General features: G+C 30.6%; 1 protein-coding gene across 7 annotated transcripts in view; it reads left to right on the top strand.

Annotated features, from left to right (window-relative positions):
- Positions 1-21043, top strand: part of LOC115890735 — a 354534-nt gene that overhangs the window by 221907 nt on the left and 111584 nt on the right. For all 7 annotated transcript variants that reach the window (XM_030911047.1, XM_030911049.1, XM_030911051.1 and 4 more), the window contains exon 10: positions 18899-19041. In XM_030911047.1, coding sequence (XP_030766907.1) covers positions 18899-19041 — 143 coding nt within the window. The remainder of the gene's footprint in view (positions 1-18898; positions 19042-21043) is intronic.

Below are 21043 nucleotides of genomic sequence, written 5' to 3'. Positions count from 1 at the left end.
GATCATTCAACCTTGTGGCAAGTGAAAAAATGCGTAAACATCTAGAAATAATAAGAAAAAACAGCAAATTGGTCGAAGGAATTTACCCTTATCATTTACTCTGATAAATGTTTAAATAAACTTTTCAAATTTAAATCCTTTATAATTTCTCAATGACTCGACCGATTTTCAAAAACGAAGCCGGAGAATATAGAGAATAGAAAGCCCTTTTCATTGCGGTACCACTTGACCCCCTTTCCCTTTGAAAAAAATTGGGGGATGACACCCCCGCTTAGAGGGTTGAAGATTTTGCAATCATTTTTGGGGCAAAAGTTGTCCTCCTCACAAACAAAATTGACGTGTTTTTGAATTTTCTGAAAAAAAATTGCCCTGGCCGTAATGCCTTGCGGAACGTTTTCGATGGGCCACTCTGTAAGTAGGGACGAAAAGTTATTACTCTTCAAACTAGTTAAAAAATTTGTAGGTGGCGCGGATATTGATATTTAAATCAAATTTCCTATATCAAAAACTCCTGAAGACTAATTTTTCGGACCACCCTGTATATAATTTAATTATAGATTTCTAGATTGCTGAGAATAAATTACTCGTTTTCCCATACTAAAATATAGATTGCATGTCTTTTTGTAGATCGTATTCTACACAATTTACTAGATTGAATATGAAATATAAATGAATATGAAACCCTTTGAGGATATCAAAATGGTACTAGACGTCTGCAATAGTCGTTTATTTTATTTATTCATATATTCTACAATGACTTTGACCTACTAACCTAGTTTTGTTACCTGTATTACAAGCAGTAAGATTAATTGTCCTGGAATCACAATAATTGTTTTCAATCAAATTATTAAAGGCTGTTATTTTATTTGGTATTCCTGAATTCTAATTTTTATATTTATGCAGTTATACAATACGGCTGTATAAATTTTCGATACAAAGCATTTTGTAATAAATCTGCATATTGTAAATATTTGATAAGGTAAATAGGAATAAATATGCGATGCTCTGACGGTCTCTAAACATATTTCCTGAAACGGAATTGCATGCTAAACCCTGCTTTCCGCTCTTTAAGACAATCCAGAGACAAAGTTCCATAAATTTATATTCAGATATTTCGTTTCAGTTTTAAAATATTTCGTGTTCTTGTTTGACAATAATTCTCGTGTTGTAGGTATTTCAATATGAAAACTATTCCTTGACTCATGATATTGTAGTATTATAGAGCTTGTTTCTCTCTACAATTTCCTGTTTCACAATATACCGTTTGTGTCCGGGAAGGGTTCATAGTTTCATAGTTGTCGATTTTCGAAAGAAATCAGTACATGTATATTATTTCGTATATTTTTCATTTTATTCATTTTATGGAAAGAACTGTTCATTAAAATGTTGTATCCTATGTTATAGGGCTTGTTTCTCTCTACAATTTTCTGTCTCACAATGTACCACTTGTGTCGGGGAAGGGTTCATAGTTTCATAGTTGTCGATTTTCGAAAGAAATCAGTACATGTATATTATTTCGTATATTTTTCATTTTATTGATTTTATGGAAAGCACTGTATTCATTAAAATGTTGTATCCTATGTTATAGGGCTTGTTTCTCTCTACAATTTCCTGTCTCACAATGTACCGTTTGTGTCGGGGAAGGGGATCATAATAGTTTCATAGTTGTCGATTTTCAGAAAGAAATAAGTACATGTATATTATTTCGTATATTTTTTCATTTTATTGATTTTATGGAAAGAACTGTTCATTAAAAATGTTGTATCCTATGTTATAGGGCTTGTTTCTCTCTACAATTTCCTGTCTCACAATGTACCGTTTGTGTCCAGGAAGGGTTCATATTTTCATAGATGTCGATTTTCGAAAGAAATCAGAACATGTATATTATTTCGTATATTTTTCATTTTATTGATTTTATGGAAAGCACTGTTCATTAAAATGTTGTATCCTATGTTATAGGGCTTGTTTCTCTCTACAATTTCCTGTCTCACAATGTACCGTTTCTGTCCAGGAAGGGTTCATATTTTCATAGATGTCGATTTTCGAAAGAAATCTGTACATTTATTTTATTTCGTATATTTTTTATTTTATTGGTTTTATGGAAAGCACTGTTCATTAAAATGTTGCATCCTATGTTATAGGGCTTGTTTCTCTCTACAATTTCCTGTCTCACAATATACCGTTTGTGTCCGGGAAGGGTTAATAGTTTCATAGTTGTCGATTTTCCAAAGAAATCAGTACATGTATATTATTTGGTATATTTTTCATTTTATTGATTTTATAGAAAGAACTGTTCATTAAAATGTTGTATCCTATGTTATAGGGCTTGTTTCTTTCTACAATTTCCTGTTTCACAATGTACCGTTTGTGTCCGGGAAGGGTTCATAGTTTTATGGTTGACATTTCTTTCATTACATATCTACCAGCCCTGCCAATATTTGCACTTACTTAAGACTCACCCTGTACTGTAATATCGATAAAGCCAACTCAATGTAGAAATTAATAAATGTCACTCAATTTCGACATCAATTTGCTATACCCAAAACAGATATAATTAAACAGCTTCTGTACTAAACCAGATATTACGAGTTCATCGTCAGTATAATGCACTTGTAAATAATCTCTTCAAACGTTCAATACCCTTCTATGCATCCTCTATACCCCTCGTTTAATCTAAATTTAATCGATATCCGACAACAAAAGAGAAAAAAAGCCCATTCAATTAACCCCACCTCTCTATTGAAGCTAAATCGGACCAGGACCTGCACAACGAAGCGAACCGTCAAATGGATCACTCTAGAGCACGCGACTTTGGATCAATTTTAATTACCAGTAAATCCTGTATTATTCTCGGGTTAACTTCTGAAACAGGCTCATTGATGATTATGAGAGATTGAGCAGGTTCTATCAATTAATTGACGTAAATTAAAATTATGCGTATTTTACAAAAAGATGCCAATCGTAGCTGACAGTATTATGATAAAAAATTATCTTTCTAAGAATTATTTGTTGGATATGTTAGTTAGCTAGTTTTAACACTAACTGACAGCTTTGCAAGCTAAATAAAAGCGATTCTTGCAAAAAAGCGAGTAACTAGCAGCTGGTTTGCAATCTAACTGGTGAGTATTCAAACTATCAACAAAATCTGGTTAAAATAGGGATTTTATGTTAGTTTGCAAAATTTCTGCTAGTTTAGATATTACGATTATACAGGGTAGTCCGAATTATATTCCGGAAATTTCGGCAGCATATTATATATCTATAAAATCGAAATAAAAATGAAACTTCTACTCCCTGTATCTCCGAAACTCAGCATTTTAGAACATACATTTAAACGAACTCTTTTACTTATTTTTTTCTGTAGAATATGCTGCCGAAGTTTCCGGAATACAGTTCGGATAACCGTGTATAGGTGGATTCTTTCAAAATAACAGCAGCTTTTGTTAGTTTGTAAAACTCGCCAAATATCTATTTTAGTCGTAACAAATATAAAATAAAAATTATTAAAAAATCTAACTGATAAGAAAATGCGTATCATGATTAGAAATATTATGAATCAAGAATTTTCTAAAATAATTTTGTTTCAATATTAAGAAGATATTTTTTTGCAGAATTTTTTAAAATTTTGTTTATGTTTACATCGTTGACCACGTTTACTTCTTGAATAAAAATTGATATTTTAAGTGCAAGGGAAGTAAAAATCTTTTTGCATTAAAATTCATATTCTGAATTTCATTGTTTTTAGTTAAAAGCTTTCGATTTGTTGTCTAAACAAGGGGTAAAATTTTCGAACCATCTCAGATAAAGGCTTTTAAACGCAGCAAACAATAATAATAAATATTAAAGTATGCAGTACGCTTCTTAAGATGATTTAAATGAAACTGTTGTATTTTTAAACCTTAGTTATACAGAGATTTTTCATTTGGAAATATAGATTCCTATTCCATTTGGCTATATAATTTAAAATAAACAAAAATAGTAATTTATGGAGGTAATGCTTTAGACTGAGCACATCTTTAAATCTATACTAATATATAAAATCCTAAAGTGACTGACATACTGATTAATCACGATCCTGCTCAAACCTCTCAACGTAAGAAGCTCAATTTTGACATACAGGTTGATTCTAGTGTGTAGAGGTTCGATAAGAAAGGATTTTTCGAAATTCCAGTTCCAAGAGGGTGAAACCACCCCTCAAATATTACAATATTTTTTATTTAAAAAACGGTCAAGTTTCCGAAAAAACGCTTAAACACGTATATTTTATTTTGTTTTTTACATATTTTAAGATTTTTTAAAAATGTATACAAGGTGTTTCGAAAAATCTGGTCATTGATAATCACGATCCTGCTTAAAGCGCTTGACGTAAAAAGCTGATTTTTGGAAAACAGATTGACTTTAGTGTGTAGAGGTTCGATAAGAAGGGATTTTTCGAAACTCGAATTCTAAGGGGGTGAAACCACCCCTCAAATATTAGAATATTTTTTATTTAAAAACCGGTGAGTTTTTCGGAAAAACTCTTAAACAAGTATATTTTATTTTGTTGTTTTACATATTTTAAGATTTCTTATAAATTTATACAGGGTGTTTCATAAAATATGACCATTGAGTAATCACGATTCTGCTTAAATTGCTTGACTTTTAAAGCTGATTTTTGGCAAACGGATTGACTGTGGGGTGTAGAGGTTCGATAAGGAGGGGTTTCTCGAATCTCGAATTCCAAGAGGGTGAAAACGCCCCTCAAATATTACAATATTTGTTATTTAAAAAACGGTTAGTCTTTCGGGAAAGCGCTTGGACAAGCATAATTTATTTGTTTTTTTTTACATATTTTGAAATTTTTTAAAAAATCATACAGGGTGTTCCAAAAAGTTGGGTAATTTCTTAACCACGATTCTGCTTAAACTGCTTGACGTAAAAAGCTTATTTTTGGCAAACGGATTTTTCGAAAGTCAAATTCCAACGAGATAAAACCACCCCTCAAATATTACCAAGTTTTATAATAATATCGCCACATTGTTTTTTCTCATGCTGACATAAATGTGAGAAAATTTCATCCAGATGTATGTTAATGGAAATTCTTGCTTTGCTTTATTATCATCATTACAAATGATTAATTCGACGCGAACGAAGTCGCTGGTACACGCTAGTAATCTATAATATAATTAACTGTAAAATAATAGTCTACGAGTATAACTGTTTCAAAGTCAAATATTTTTTGTCTGATTGAACAAATATCTCCTATTACAAGTTCTATGAACAAAAACTTGCTCGAATGAACAAGTTAATCAGAAATATAGATCGTTTGTTTCGAATATTCATTTCCTGTTTACAAAACTTTACGACTTTTAAAAGTCATTTCCTTTCTAGTATTGAACTCGCTCATTCATTGTTAAAGACGCCGTTTTATTTCCACCGAGTAACAAAAAGGTATGGGCTATTGTTTAAAACTGTTGAACTGAAAATCCGAATAATTTTCAATAGAATTTCCAACATAATATAAGTTAACTATTGCTATTGTTATAACTTACTAAAGAATGTTTAATATTACATGGAAAGGCATTTATTTTACGAGTATAACTTTAATGCTTTTTGATGTTGAAATATTTATATTTAGTTACAGGTAAACTGGAATTTAAATTAATAATTATAATTGTACAGCAAAATACAGTGAATAACATAGGTAGGTAGGGTTATATTTCGTTGAGCTGTTCATATAATCAGCTTGTTGGTTATAAAATGTAAATGCCAAAGCAATTAAAATAATTTAAATTTAATTAAATTGTTGAAATGCATTTTGATAATTTTAAATTAGCTTTAATTAGTTTTATACGTTGTATTTATCTCTTAAAATTTCCTGCAATTTTATTTTCAACAATATGAAGTTTCATTTTATTCAAATAAAATTGTTTACTGCTTTAAGAAAAAAAAATCGAAAGGTCCTATAAATTAAACTACTAAAAAACAACTAAAATACCTACTAAGGATTGTGTAATAAATTATCATTAGAGGGTTCGGGTTAATTATAATCTTAACTTATCTATTTACTATAGACTAGTATATAAGTATATAAATGAGAGGAATTAGTCTTTAACTGACATATTATCTACTTGTTTGAAATAGTGAACTTGAGCAAGATAAAGTTAAACCATAAATCATATTGAAAATGTAAGATGTAGGTACCTATATTTGATACCAATTAAACTTTTAGTTACTTAATCGAGGGCGCGATTTTTAAATGCATTGTTGCCAATCATGGATTTATTTGGCGCCGGGCTGACTAACTGGAATTTAAATTTCCCGCTGGGGATTCAGGTGGTAGCTCTGCTGTAAAAAATGTCAAGTTGCCATATTTATTTATTTATTTATATTTTTGTCATTGGTTTTGACACTTTAGTTTTGTATTACGAGTTCTTGGTTTAAATATATAGTATTGTGATTATTTAAGCTTAAAAATATTTACTAGGATATCTTGCAGTTGAACATTGTTCTTTTTAGAACCTCTTTTAGTGCGAAGTGTACAAGATAGCTTAATAGCCGTAAAAAACTCATTGCAACTTTATTAGAATATTTTGAACGGGAAAGCGGTAGTAATGGCCCTGGATGTTCCTTAATCGCTGTTAAAAAGGTGAGTTTTGTTGATGTAAATAATAACTGTTTCTATATTCATAATTTATTTATTTTTGTTTCCTAAAATATTTTGATTAAAAGAAAATATGTAAAACTGGGCAACGCTGTGCCGGTCAAGCTTAATCACGTGACTAAAAGTTTATTTGATATGAACTATATTAACTTTTCTTTATCGATAAGTTAGTAAGTCTACAAGAGCAGTTTTTTGTAGAGTTGAAATATATGTATGTTATTTTAAAATTGTCAAGAACGTCTACGATATTTGACATGTTTCGGTTAAATGAGGAAATAAAAGACATGAGTTAATCTGAGCAAAATAGTGCACTATTAATTAGCAAATACAATTTTTTGTAAATTTTGTTATAAAGAATAGTATTTTCTACAAACGTCAGTAAAAATGTAATTTTTAACGCATGCTGTCAGTGCCTAAATTGTGACATTATGTCACTGATGGTATAAATCATTTACTTTTAGCACTGGTGCTAAAGCTTTAGCACTGGTGCTGGTCATAGACAAACAAATAAAAAAAGACTGGCAAATTAAATGGCAAAGAGAGGGACAACGTTTCCGTAGCGCAACTCAGAACGCAAAATTTGGTTCTATTTTATGTTGATCTGCGCATTACGTCCATTGGGCCCACTATCTCATTCTAATATAACAAGAGAGAAAGAAGCAGCCATATAAAGCGTAATTTCTAAATAGAACAAACGCCTTTCGTCATCATGACAACCAAGATGACAACATTCTGACAATTCGTCATGTTTGTTATTTTTCTTTTGGTTATTTACATTTTTTTCTAAACTCTCCGTTTTATTGACTTATGGATATGGATAGGGAACAAATTCCTTTGTTTCAGATAGGTATTTATGTTTTGTTACTTATAATTTTAGGTTATACTATTTGTTATTTTATTTGCTGCAGGAGCCAGTGTCATCTATTTTTTATATGTATTGGTACCCCCTTGCTCTGGTAGATATGTTAAAGACACCCGGTAAAATAAAAGTAAGTATGTTATATTTATTAACTTATTAAGAAAAAAGTAGTGCCAAAAATATTACGAATCTCTCTTAACATAACAAATTAATACATTTCATTTTTTGGGTAGTTTATAGCTGGTTTATAGTAACCAGATAGAAACTTAATTAATATACCTATTTTACTTTTGTTTTAGGATTAAAACTGGATTTGAAAATGGTTCAGGGTCATGATTCTAGTAAAGTCTTCTTGGATCTTCACTTTGTTATTGCAATTAGGCAGAGATTGAGATTTTTAATGGCCTTTAAAAAAATTGGCTGATAGTTTCCTGCAACAGTCAGTTCTTCTGCATTTAAAATTGGTAGGTGGGCGGAATAAACACTGTTATTTTTTGTTATTATATTGTAAAAAAATTATTTATTTTTATGTATAAATAAATATGTTTATAAAACAGTACAATTTTTGCTTTTTTTATAATTTCCCTTATAATACCTAGTAGTATTTTTTGGTTCTGAAAGAAACTGAAAATTTTCACTTAAACTGATTTATTCCCTACACCACGTTCCCTTTAGGTGGTATAGGGAATAAATCAGTTTAAGTGAAAATGTTCAGTTCGTTCAGAACGAAAGAATACTACTAATAATGGCTAATTTAAATTTCCCACCAGCCAGAATGTGCGGTAATGTCTTACGATACGTTTTATACCTATCCCTTTCTTTTTCATATGAAGCACACATGATAAAAAAAGATAGCAATAAAGACGTACGCCCTGCCATGGTCCTGCTAATTGGTTTCAAAATTGTTATTCTGAGTTGCGCTCGGGAACGCGGTCCCACTCTTTACAATGAGATTTGGCAGTCTCTTTTTATTTATTTGTCTATGGTTGAGGCACAAATTTGACATTAGTTGACAACAAATGATCGAATGTTTGTAATCTTTCAATTACCCTAGCAACCATAAACTTCATAATTAACTTGATTTGAGAATGACATTATGAATTATTCATTAACGTAAAAAGTAATAATACCTTGATATATACGAGCATAATCTTGTTTGTAGAAAAAATAGTGTATGATATGTGTGCTAAAAGTGATTTTATTTTGTTCGAAGGGATGGGACACTTAGAGCACTATATCATAAATAACTATTAAATATTTTTTTGGTAATATAAAACAATTTACTACATTTTCTGTTTTAAAAATAAGAAAATATTCATATTATATCATTTATTTTCTTTGTAAACAGTGAAAATGAGAATAAATGTTACTGAAAAATTGTTATATTTTTTGAACATGAATAGTAAATATGAAAAGTAAAAAAGTTTACAATATGGATAAAAATAATATTTCACTTTATTTAATTTTTAAGTACCTAATCTCAAAAGCAGAATAAAAAAAATTGCCTAAAATACAAATACTTCTAAAAGAACTAATCTCGTTAAAACCAAGTGGTATTGAGAAATGTTCAACTTAACTCACTCTTTGTAACCTCTTTTGTAAGTTTTAAAAATATAATTGCGGTATAATACTTTCCCGGAAGCATACATAACAAAAAATAACCGAAATTCCATGCCTTTTTAATGCAGTAAACTTTTTCCCCATACGTTTTTTTTTCAACTTTAAATTCCCCAGACAAAGAAGCAATAAAAAAACGATAAATACTCGTCCTGATTAATGACCGACATCCCTAATAAAACCGCTCCGTTTGCCGCATCACGAAAAACATTTTGCCGCCTTTAGCGTATAAACATCACCCATTCGGCTCTACTCGGTCGAACATCGGGTGTGTTCGTTCTCTTGCTGCTACGCGCTGCGCAGTCTAGTTTGTCGATAACCGTATGCTGGCACGCGATGTTGCCAGGATATACAGGTTATCGTCAGAATTCAGGATTTTGTTCTATTATGTAACTGTAATAGCACAAGAGTAATAAGAGTTAGCAACACTCAGATGGAAAAAAAGCAACGGAAATTTTTTTAGTATAGTTTAAAATGTTATATTTCTTATTTTTAGCCTTATTTCCTTGATCTTTTAGCAAACTGTATATATAACAAAATATATATTGTAAACTCAGTTTATTATAAACTTTAGTATTTGACTTATTATACAGGGTTAATCGAATAGCTGTTTCGAATACCCTATCTTTAAAACACCCTATGCAATAATTTCGTGAATAAATTTTGCTAAAACATCATTTTTCGCTCAGAACCATGTCTCCTGAATGTATATATATTTATAAGTCATGTCAACACATGCCTTGGTTAACTTTTAAGAGCAAAATGCACTTGCCAAAAACATTTTGCATTTTTTTCAATTATCGTTACATTTTAATATTTATTATTTTTTATAATGACGAGGTGGCTTTGGTTATTAGATTATTATTGTTATGTATGATTGTATATGGTTCTTAGTGTCGAAAATTTTGCAAAAGTCATTGATCTTGTTGAAAATGGCCGAAATTATGAATATTTACTTGGTCCTTGAAGAAGAATAGGAAAACATAACACAATATATTTGTAGTCTCATTAACAGTACGAACCAATGTCTACAGACAGTTATAGCAGCCGGGGAAGCAATAATACAAAGTATTAGAGTCTTTTTTTGTTTATTTGTACAGGGTGGTCGAAATTGCTCTGTTTTAACAGAGAAAACCTATTTCCTGACTAGATAGAGCAAAACCGACATAGATGTCGTGGGCTCGATTTCTGAGACACGTTTAATGGCCTAAACCGCCTGTTGATATTTTCACTGCCAACTGAGATACGGGGTCTTTTTGAATTTTTTACCATTTGGAAAATTGCCCATAACTTTTTTATTTCGCGGAATAATAAAATTCTGTAAAAACGTTCTTAAGGCACTTTTTTAGGCACAATCCAGTGGCGTAGTCAGTTTTTTTCTATACATGCTCTTTTTGTCAGAAATAAGACAAAATATATATTTTTAAATGGAAATCATAGTTGGCTATGAACTTAGAAAAATGCTGGCGTTTAACCCTTTCCAACGATATAAAGTTATGTGTATTTATTTCTAAGAATGAGAGAAATATTAGGTTTTTTATTTTTGTATCGAAGCGGGCCTTGATTTTGTGTTGACCTAGTTGCCTAATTATTCTTTATTACAATTTAATATACTATATTAATGTTTATCTGCTAAGTAACAAATTTTGAAAAGGTAAATTAACATTCTATATTAGTATTACCAATTACAATTAGAACGCCAGGGTTACAACTGAACTATTAATTGGAGAATTTAGAGAGAATTGGGTTGGAAAAAGAGGCCAATATCTCGGCCTCCTAGGTCCTGTGATTTAACTCCTTTCGACTTATTTATGGGAGAAATTAGAAGACCTTATATGTAAGGGAAGAACCATTGGGACGAGAGAAGAATTGCAGAAGGCTGCTAGGCAAGCTTTTGGACTTATTAAACCAGTTTGCCTAATAAATCGTTATAACCCTATGCGCAAAAGATGTTTATTGTGTATTCAACAAGGAGGTGCTCAATTTGGATATCTTTGATTTTTTTAGAAAACTATATTCGTCACTCAAAAAATACGTTTTTTAGTTTTGTTCTTCGTTTATTGTATCGATTTCAGTTGTAATTACTAATACTAATAATTACTATTACTAATAATAATAGAATGTTAAAAGCCTTTTCAAAAGTCTTTAATTATGCAGATAAATAATAATATAGAATATTAAATTGTGATAAAAAATTATTAGGCAAATGGGTAAACTCAAAATCAAAGCCCGCTTCGATATAAAGATATAAAACCCTAATATGTCTCTCATTCTTAGAAATAGATACCCTTAACGTACTGGGAGAATTGTCAGATCAGGGGCTTGGAACACCCTCAAAAAGGAAATACCACTCCTGCAACTCCCAGTGGACGATATGCCAAGAACGTACAACTTTGACAAACATGTCAATGTAGTATTGAGCAATAAGAAGGATTGGAAGAGCGAAACGCTTGCCCAGCAGTTAAAAGACCATACCATAACTTGGTATAGTGATGCTTCCAAAACCAATACGGGAACAGGGATCGGAGTGTTTGGGCCGAGAGCTAATTACTCTGAACCAATGGGCACTTACCCTAGTATCCTACAGGCAGAAATCTACGCTATCGGGAGATGCGTACAACTTATCTTAGATAGGAACTATCGGAAAAAAGAAATAACCATCTTGTCTGATAGTCAAGCAGCGTTAAAGGCGATGAACTCAGTATCAATCAATTCGAAATTGGTCAAAGAATGCATAGAGAAGCTGAATAAATTAGGCAAAGAAAACAAAGTCCTCCTACACTGGGTGCCTGCTCACCAAGAGATAGAAGGCAATGAAAAGCAAATAATCTAGCTAGGAAAGGAGCGAACACTCCACTAACTGGACCAGAACCGTTCTGCTTTCCAAGTGGTAACCAACTCAAGGCGGAACTCAAGAACTTGGAAGATTCCATCCGCAACCTGGAATGGAAATCTTGCAATGGTCTAAGACACTCGAAGAAGTTTCTGAGGGCTTATGATTAAGAAAAATCACAGATCTTCCTTGGTTTGAGTAAGAACAATCTTCGGATTGTCACGGGGGTTTTAACAGGACACTGTCTCCTCAATGAACACCTCAGTAGATTGAAACTAAGAAGAAACGGCGAATGCAGATTCTGTGGGGAAGATACATCATCACTGAAACACTCATCACTGAGTGCGCCGAGACGACAACCATTCGTGCCATGAATTTTGGTACGACTGATATTGGAGATGGAGAACTACCCTCTATAAAACCGTCCCAGATACTGGCTTTTGTCAAAGCCCTGGGACTGTATGATGAGTTATGATTCAAGAAAGGGGGACACAATGGATCTGTAAGGTCGAAGTGATTAACCCCCCTCCCACTCATTCTAAATTCTAAAAAAAAATTCTACCCGTAACTTTATATCGTTGGAAAGGGTCAAACGCCCGCATTTTTACAAGTTCATAATCAACTACGATTTCCATTTAAAAAATTATTTTTTTTATTATTTCTGACAAAAAGAGCAAGCACAGAAAAAAACTGACTACGCCACTGGATTGTACCTAAAAAAGTGCCTTAAGAACGTTTTTACAGAATTTTATTATTCCGCGAAATAAAAACTTATGGGCAATTTTCAAAATTGTAAAAAATTCAAAAAGACCCCGTATCTCAGTTGGCAGTTAAAATATCAACAGGCGGTTTACGCAATTAAACGTATCTCAGAAATCGAGCCCATGACATCTATGTCGGTTTTGCTCTATCTAGTCAGGAAATAGGTTTTCTCTGTTAAAACAGACTAATTTCGACCACCCTGTATACTTACGTTATTTTTTTTCAATATTCTTAGTTTATTTTTTTATTTATATAAAGATAAGAATAGATTATTATCTTAATCTATTCTTATCTTTATCTATTCTTAGTTTATCTATATCTTAAAAAATAAAAAACTTATAGAGGTGAGCCACTTTTGATACGCACCCGGTATGCCTCTTGCAGGATAGAGACGAAAGAGACGATATAATATCTGGCAACACCGCTGACACGCTCTAGACTCTAGGTTAACCCGCCAACGATTGTCCCTTCGCCTGTCTTTGGTGGTTTCGAAAAAAATCGCGTTCGCAGGACTCAAAAATAAAGGAACGTTCTTGTCTGTGATACAAACGTACTGTGAACGTACTATTGTGATAATTCCGTGATATCCGCGTAGATTTCGAGTGCTGTTCGGTCAATTTTGCGGGTAGAAAGACAAATTCGACGGGGTTGAGGTTAAGAAACGTATATTTTGGTGGTTTCGCGTAAGGGATTTTGGAATAATTTGTATAGTAAAATGGGTTGGATGTCACTCAAAGCTCATTTGGTATGTTGATGTTGTGTCTAAGCTAAAACTGATTTTGATTAAACATTTTTTTTATTAATACGCTGTAATCTTGTTTTAATGTACTAAGAATGTTAATTTTATCAAATTATTAATTTTAATTTTTAACTTTATTGCATTATTGTAGTGGAAAAAGTAGCAAAACTTGTTAAATATATATTTTTTTATAAAATAATATAACAATTTTAACTTTCGTTTGTTCTGAAACAATTGTCAATATTAAATTTGATAGGATATCGCGTGAAAGTGTCATTATACTGGGTGAGTTCTAAATAAGTGCAAATATTTTTAGGGGTAGTATATTTCGACCCCTGAAACACGATTATGAGGTTTATTCGCGAATTTTTTTTAAGGGTTTTTTTTGAAAAATTTTTGGATTTTTTTTAGTTTTTAGCTAAAAACATAATTTCTGGATAATATGTCAACATAGGTGGTAGATTATATATAAATATATTATTAAACTGACATAAAGCGTCAAATTCAACGAGTCTAACCATAGTTTCTCGATATATAATTACATACAAGGTATGACTTTTAAATCTTTTTATATTATTATAGTACAATTCTTTTAAAAGTTCCTCAGTATGGCCGACCTAGTTACGAAAATTGGTAATTTTTTTTAATGAAAAATAAGTTGGCGTTAGCGAATTCAGAAATTGATTTGTCTTTGGTTAACAATAACATTTTTCAGAATTGTCAACTTGACGTTAAAGTTAGGTTATTAGGTGGTTGTCATAAATAAAATTATGTTATTGAAATTATTTAATAAGAATAAACTTTCTCAGTGAGAATATTAACTCCCCTGTTATTATATTTCAGTTAAAGGGACGTAAGAACTATAGGAAGTGAATTTTTATTTTCATGTTTTGACGATATCTGAGAGTTCCTAGAATTATCAAGATTATTGAATAATTATAGTTGTGTAATAAGTGAAATTAATAGAAGACTTGGAAATAGGATGATGCATTTCATGTTATAGTTTATAGATCATCTCATTTCTCTTAATTTGTTTTTGTTTCAGTACAGTTAATCACAAATTGAATTGATGTGTGCAAAGACAGCTATATATTTTCAAACATCTTACTTAAATAGTTCTTTTATATACTGTTAAACTGTATCAACTACAAAGTTTTTAGCAAAAAGTTATAAGGTAATAAATTTTGTAGATATAATTTATGAAAATTTATATATAAAGATTAGAACACAATCCTCTGAGGGAAAAAGAAATACACAAAAACTCATTAAATATACTTTATTAAAAATAACAACATACAAAAACATCCATGCAAACTGTAATAATCAGAACATTATACCTTTATTAAATTTGTGTTCACACAATATCAATTTGTGTCAGGAAAGCCAGAAATGTTTGTTTAAATATTAACTTATTTTAAATTGCCAGAAACACATCAGAATATGTCACAACCACAACTATAGGTTTGGAATCAGTACTAAATTTTATACCTAGTAAGTAATGTGTCAACTAACAAGTATATGATAAAAAAGAATTATTAATATAGAATGTATTATACAATGTCCTTCTGCTTATTTATGAAATTACTTTCCTTTCAAATGTGAGGAATACCAGTAAAATAAAACATAATTTTGATTTGGTTTGGTGTTTGATATTCTAATTACATCTGTTACAAACCTTAAGTGCTTTTAGTGAGTAACTGTATAAAGTAAAACAATATATATTTCAAGAAATATAAAAATAATGCGATACATATCAAACAGATTCATAAAAACTACTTACAATTATTGTACATATTATATATTTCAAGTGTTATTTGATAATTGGTCCCATTACCAACATTACCTTATTTAGGTCTTTTCTACTAACTCAACTTTTAAACCTGTTTAAAATTGATTTACAACAATCTGTAATGCCCGCGCTGTTTCCTGAAATATAAATTTTAATCTATTTATTATCATATACATATTACAAACCTGAAAATTACTGATACGAGGAAACTACTCAAAATAATTAGAGACCTTTTTACAAACATCTGGACTAATTTATTTTCACGAATTTGTGGACGAGTCAATGTTTTCTAATATGTTTTTAAGCGTTTTACACATTTTGAATATCTTCCAGCCTATTCCTCAGTTCTTGATCGGTGAAAAGATTATTTATAACAATATAATTAGTACTGCAGGCTGCAGGTGAAATAAAAGAACAAAGTCAAGTAGAATTTGTGAATAAAAACTCAAAAATAATGATAATATTTAGAAAAAGGAACCGTAAACGCCAACGTCAGCCAAGTGTCAGAGTTCAATTGGATTTACCACAGATTATCAATTTGAACGTCCAAATTGGACATTTTTAAAGGGATACACCCTTTTCCGAAAACTAATATCGGTGTCTGAAAATCAATTTTTATCAAAAAAAAAATGATGGTAAAATCCGCTCATCGATATCTGTTATCGTTTCGGAGTTACGGGGTGTTTTTCAAAAATGTGAATTTTTAACAAATTGCTGTAACTTTTTTGCTATGAATAATTTTGTTTTTTTTTGTGAAAACAATTCCAGAGCATCTTTTTACGTAGAGTTCAATGGTTTAACTATTATTTTTTTAAAAATTAATAATAAAAATATATCAACAGAAAATTTAATTTTTTATATTGGTCGCTCTGTATATTTTTAATTCATTGAACGAATTTAAAATCACTTTATCAAAAATATAGCACACTTGATATTTTGCTCGATTCCTCTTCGACATATAGAGTTTTTAAAAATTCGCCCACTTTGAATAAGTACCCAACAAGCAAAATTTATTGCTGGAACATTGCCAAAACTTCGCAAAGCAAGGTGTAACATTGCTTTTTTCATTGTAGGGAGGTTTATGCAAGGTGGCAGGGTAGCTTAATCTTCCGCCAAATTACATTGCAGTGCAAGGTTGAAAAACACAATATTATTGAAACGTTGCTAATGTAACGTTCAGGAAAGTACTAATTTGAGATGTATTAGTAATATTGTTAATTTTACGTCAATACAATATTGGTAAAATTATATTGTACCTATGTTTCAAAACTTATTATCCATTATACTTTCTATTTTGTTATAACTTATTAACTGGCTTATTGCTAAAATAATATAGCAAAAAATAGATAATGTTTGCTATAAAAAACCATTTCATTAGCAACATAAGCAATTTTATGTTAACAATAATACATCAGTAATAGGTTATAATCAACAGAAACATTAATGGGTATTAAATTGTAGACTTTCAGATACGTATAATATACCTACTTTTACTAATATTGTATTGACGAAAAACATAAACAATATTGATAAAAATATGCATATCTCTATATCCATTGACTTCCCTACCAAGGAAGTCGAATTTGTTAAACAAATTGAAAAAAAAAACAAATAAAAACTAGAAATTTATCACATACTTGTTTCAAAAATATCAAAAATACTGTTAAGTACTGAGGACTTACTGATCTTTTTGGCTGCTTATTAAATAAGGAATTACTCAACTCTGACCTCTTGAATCGAATTTCTAAAAAAAAATCTTGAAGTTGAAAGTCTGAAATAATACAAAATATATATAGGTACAGTATAAACATTATTATATATTTCTTATTCAAAAATACAAAAGGAAAGTATAACATTAGATATATGTACAAGGAAAAGCAAACTTATATTTTAATTGATTTTTTGGACCTTTCATATTTTGTCTTCGCATGTTGAATTGTCTTACTCATGGTTTCAAATTCGTCTTCGGTAAAGTTTTGAAATCTATATGCAATCATTTCTAAAGTAGTAAAAATAAAAACAATCAGTAGTAATAAATAAAAAACCATGAGAAACTTACCTCTTGTGACAGTAATCTTTAAGGCCCCTTTATGTCCTTATTTTAAACATTTCAAATGATTATATCATTAAAAAAATTATTGAAAATATATAATACTGAATATTATTCGTGTTCGATTTTATCATTAGATTGATATACTCGTATCCTGGTTTTATCTACTTCAATTTTTAGTTGACTGAAAGCTAACCTAAAACATAAAATTTAACTTAAAAACAAACTAAACAAAATTTGTTATACTTATTCATGGCTACAAACATTATTAAAACACACATAATAATAAAATTATACTTACATTTGCATTCATTAAAATCTCATTCGAAAAGCATAAAACGTGATACCAAAAACGTAAAAAAAACAAGTGCGTTAACCTTACCTAACTTCGAAAAAAAAAAGCGTCAACGATGGCTATGAAAAGAAAATCGCTGTCATTTTATATATAAAATTATATGGATCATCGATACTCATTTCAAAGCCAACTAGACGCCGTTTTATTCGATCATATGGTATATTTGTTATATTATTAATTATTATTAACTTCGCGGATCTTTCATTTGAATCTTTGTTGCAATGTTGCAGAAAAAACTTTCTAATCACCATTCAAAAACAATGTTTCTGTAGCAAGGTTTCATCAATCACGACACAACGTTTAGAAACCAACATTACAAAGCAAACTGTTTGGGGATTGACTGCAATGTTGCAAATGTAATGTGAGGTTTTTTGCTTGGTGGGTAGGCTTGGAACGATGCCGGCTGCAAAACAGATAAATGCTAGCATGTGACCGGCAATTAAAACGAAAATAATATTTGTAATTAAAGATGCAGAATTTTATAACAATTTAAACTATACTTAACAACAACAACAACACATTGAAATTATATCTCATAACAATAATAATAAATAGCAAACCGAGACATAAAATTTTGCTACAGGAGGTGTTTGAAATGTCGATCGTCTTCTGTTATGCACAGACGGGACCGTTGTTGAACATTTCTCTCGGAATTCAACCGTTAAGTACTTCTAATTATTGTCTAGATTATACGGGCAATTTAAAAATAAGAACCTTCCGTAAAGATAAAAATACATAGGCACTAAGCGCGGCGGCCTCGACGACCAACGGCTGGGACCTTGGTTAGCTATTCAATGATTCTCAAAATTGGCTGCAAAAAATTGCTGATAACTTAACAGCGATGTTAGACGATGCCTCGTCTTGCTGGAAAAACATATTTTCGAGTTCCATTAGGGGCAGATCATCAATAAGGGATCCAAAGCCTACTAGTTAAAAGTGGCGAACTTTTAAAAATTCTGTATTTCGAAGGGGACTATAACGAAATATCAAGTGTGCTATATTTTTGGAAAGGTAATTTTAAATTCTTTTCGGTTAATTAAAAATATTGAAGGTGTCAAAATAAAAATTAATTTTTCTGTTGATAACTCTTAAATTATTAATTTAAAAAAATATATACTTAAGCCGTTCAAGTCTCTCACATATTGCGTGTAGGGCCCTTTTACATCGATTGCACAAAATGAGACAAAATAAAATAAAAACACTGTATTTGTCTTTAACACACATTTTTAATTAGTAATATTCCTTTTTCAGAAAGAACTGTTTACTCACAAACTAGAAAATGAAACCGGTAGTGGACGCGAACGAAAAATGTCGGCTTCATCGACGGCCAGCATGAAAAACAAGTGGCTCAAGGCTTTCAAAAGCCTAAAAACGCCGCCACCGGAAGAGACAAAGTGAGTAGTACTTTTTTCATTTATTTTTTTTTGGTCATCCTCTTTTTAAAATTAAAATTTTCGGTTATGAAGTAAATCGTATTATCTTCTCCTCTTGTTTGTCTTTTGAGAGACAGAAATAAGAAGAAGATGGAAGCTTAAGAACAAAGAGTGTGAAATTTGAGATTTTAGGATTATGATACTATTTCTGAGCTTTCATCTTACGTCTTGGTGATATATGATATAACCGTAGGCCTATAATAATTCATTTTTGAATAAATAACAAATAGAGATATTTTTTGTTATTATGAAAGAAGTATCTTTAACAACATTGACAAATAATACAAAATTAGTTATAGTCTACCCAACGACAAGATCCTTGACAGTGGTAGATGTGTTTGTCATTTTAATTTCAAAGTAGTTTATTTTATTTTACAAAGAAATAAGTTCGTACAATTGGAACGCATAGCAGGAAATTAATATATTTAAAGTTTGACTGACAAGTGATTACTTCAAAATTTTATTTAAAAAAAAACGGTATGCGTTAATCCAAAACAAACAAGAACAAAACACCACAGGGTTTATATTTTTATTACTTTCATACCTTAAAAAGGTTGATTAATTAACTTTAATCTTAATTTTTTTGAACCAGTACCTTTTGACATTATTTTTCTGCAGTATTAAAATCCATTATTTACCTACCGTGTCATTATTTTACAGCTACTCCAGTTTTAGTATACATATGTTTAGTACGACCCTTATACCATATACGAGATGTACTTATCTATGCCGAGATGGTATACACACTTTATTGATGGTAATCTTATATGTATATAAGACTTTCTGCCTGGACACCGAGTATTAACTATAAACCATGCTCTGGGTCTACAGTTAATTTTCCCTCGATTTTTTCTCGACGTGACTTCAAAAGACACAAAACACACGCAATAACACGAATCAAAATGCATCATCTTCCAAAACGCAGGGTATTTGACATAAGTTGACACAAAATTATAACCTATAATTTGGCAAGACTTTGACAAAAGCCTCAAAAATCTAAAGGCGAGTTCATACGCATCGGCGTCCGTTTGTCGTCATTCTGTCATCTTTGAAATAAACCAATAAAACTGTTTTAAAACAACAAGAAACGACGTATGACGGATTTATATTTAAACCCATCCATAGTTAACTTAAGAAATATTACAAACTTTTTTTAGTAAAATAAATAGATTGGTATGGACGTCATCTGCTTTTCTTCTGTCATCGTCTGTCGAAATATTACCTGAGAAAAAAAAACAGAGTATACTATTGAGATATTTTATATATACTTTTTCGTTGTTTTTTTTGTCTACCGGTTTCGAAGAGATTTGAGAAAAGTTAGTCAATTTTCCCATTAACGTCAAAGAAAATGAAACTAATAAAGGAAAGTTTCCTGCTGAAAGAGATATAATAAAGCTCCCAACAAAATTTCTCAACGCCAATTTTCTCAAAATAATATTATTCTAGTTTGTATCTTTTTCCAGGTGTCTGACATAAAACTCATTTATCTAGATTCACTTGTTTTCTTCTTATTAAATCAACGAATCACCTTATATACAATACGGCCACGTTAATAAGTGATTTATGGCTTTAGAGGAAGGAGCTTGCGGAATCGGGCTTAGAAAAGAAAATGTAAAGAACAAAAAAAGAGGAAAACTTCAAATGTTAAGAGAGAAAGAGAAATAAAAGAATAAAAAACAAGCCAGAGTGTATTTCTCTCTATTATTGCTAGGTTGGGATTAGAGCTGCAATAAGTCAGTTTTAAAAAGACTTAAGCCTTAAGTTTTAAGTCATTTCTAAAATCAAAATGATTTAAGTCTGAAATCAAATTCAAGGGTGTTGCATCGTCGGACGGGACATAGGAAATCCCATGTAACTTTTAATGGGGTCAATTATTGGCTTCCCTAATTATTTTAGAGGATAATTCTATTTAGGTTTATTGAAGAGCACTAAAACCCACATTCAAAAGAATAACTAGATATTT

This window comes from Sitophilus oryzae, unplaced genomic scaffold (assembly GCF_002938485.1).
Source record: "Sitophilus oryzae breed Bouriz unplaced genomic scaffold, Soryzae_2.0 scaffold_910_pilon_pilon, whole genome shotgun sequence".
Lineage (NCBI taxonomy): Eukaryota > Metazoa > Arthropoda > Insecta > Coleoptera > Curculionidae > Sitophilus > Sitophilus oryzae.
This window is presented reverse-complemented; position numbering and strand designations above follow the sequence as displayed.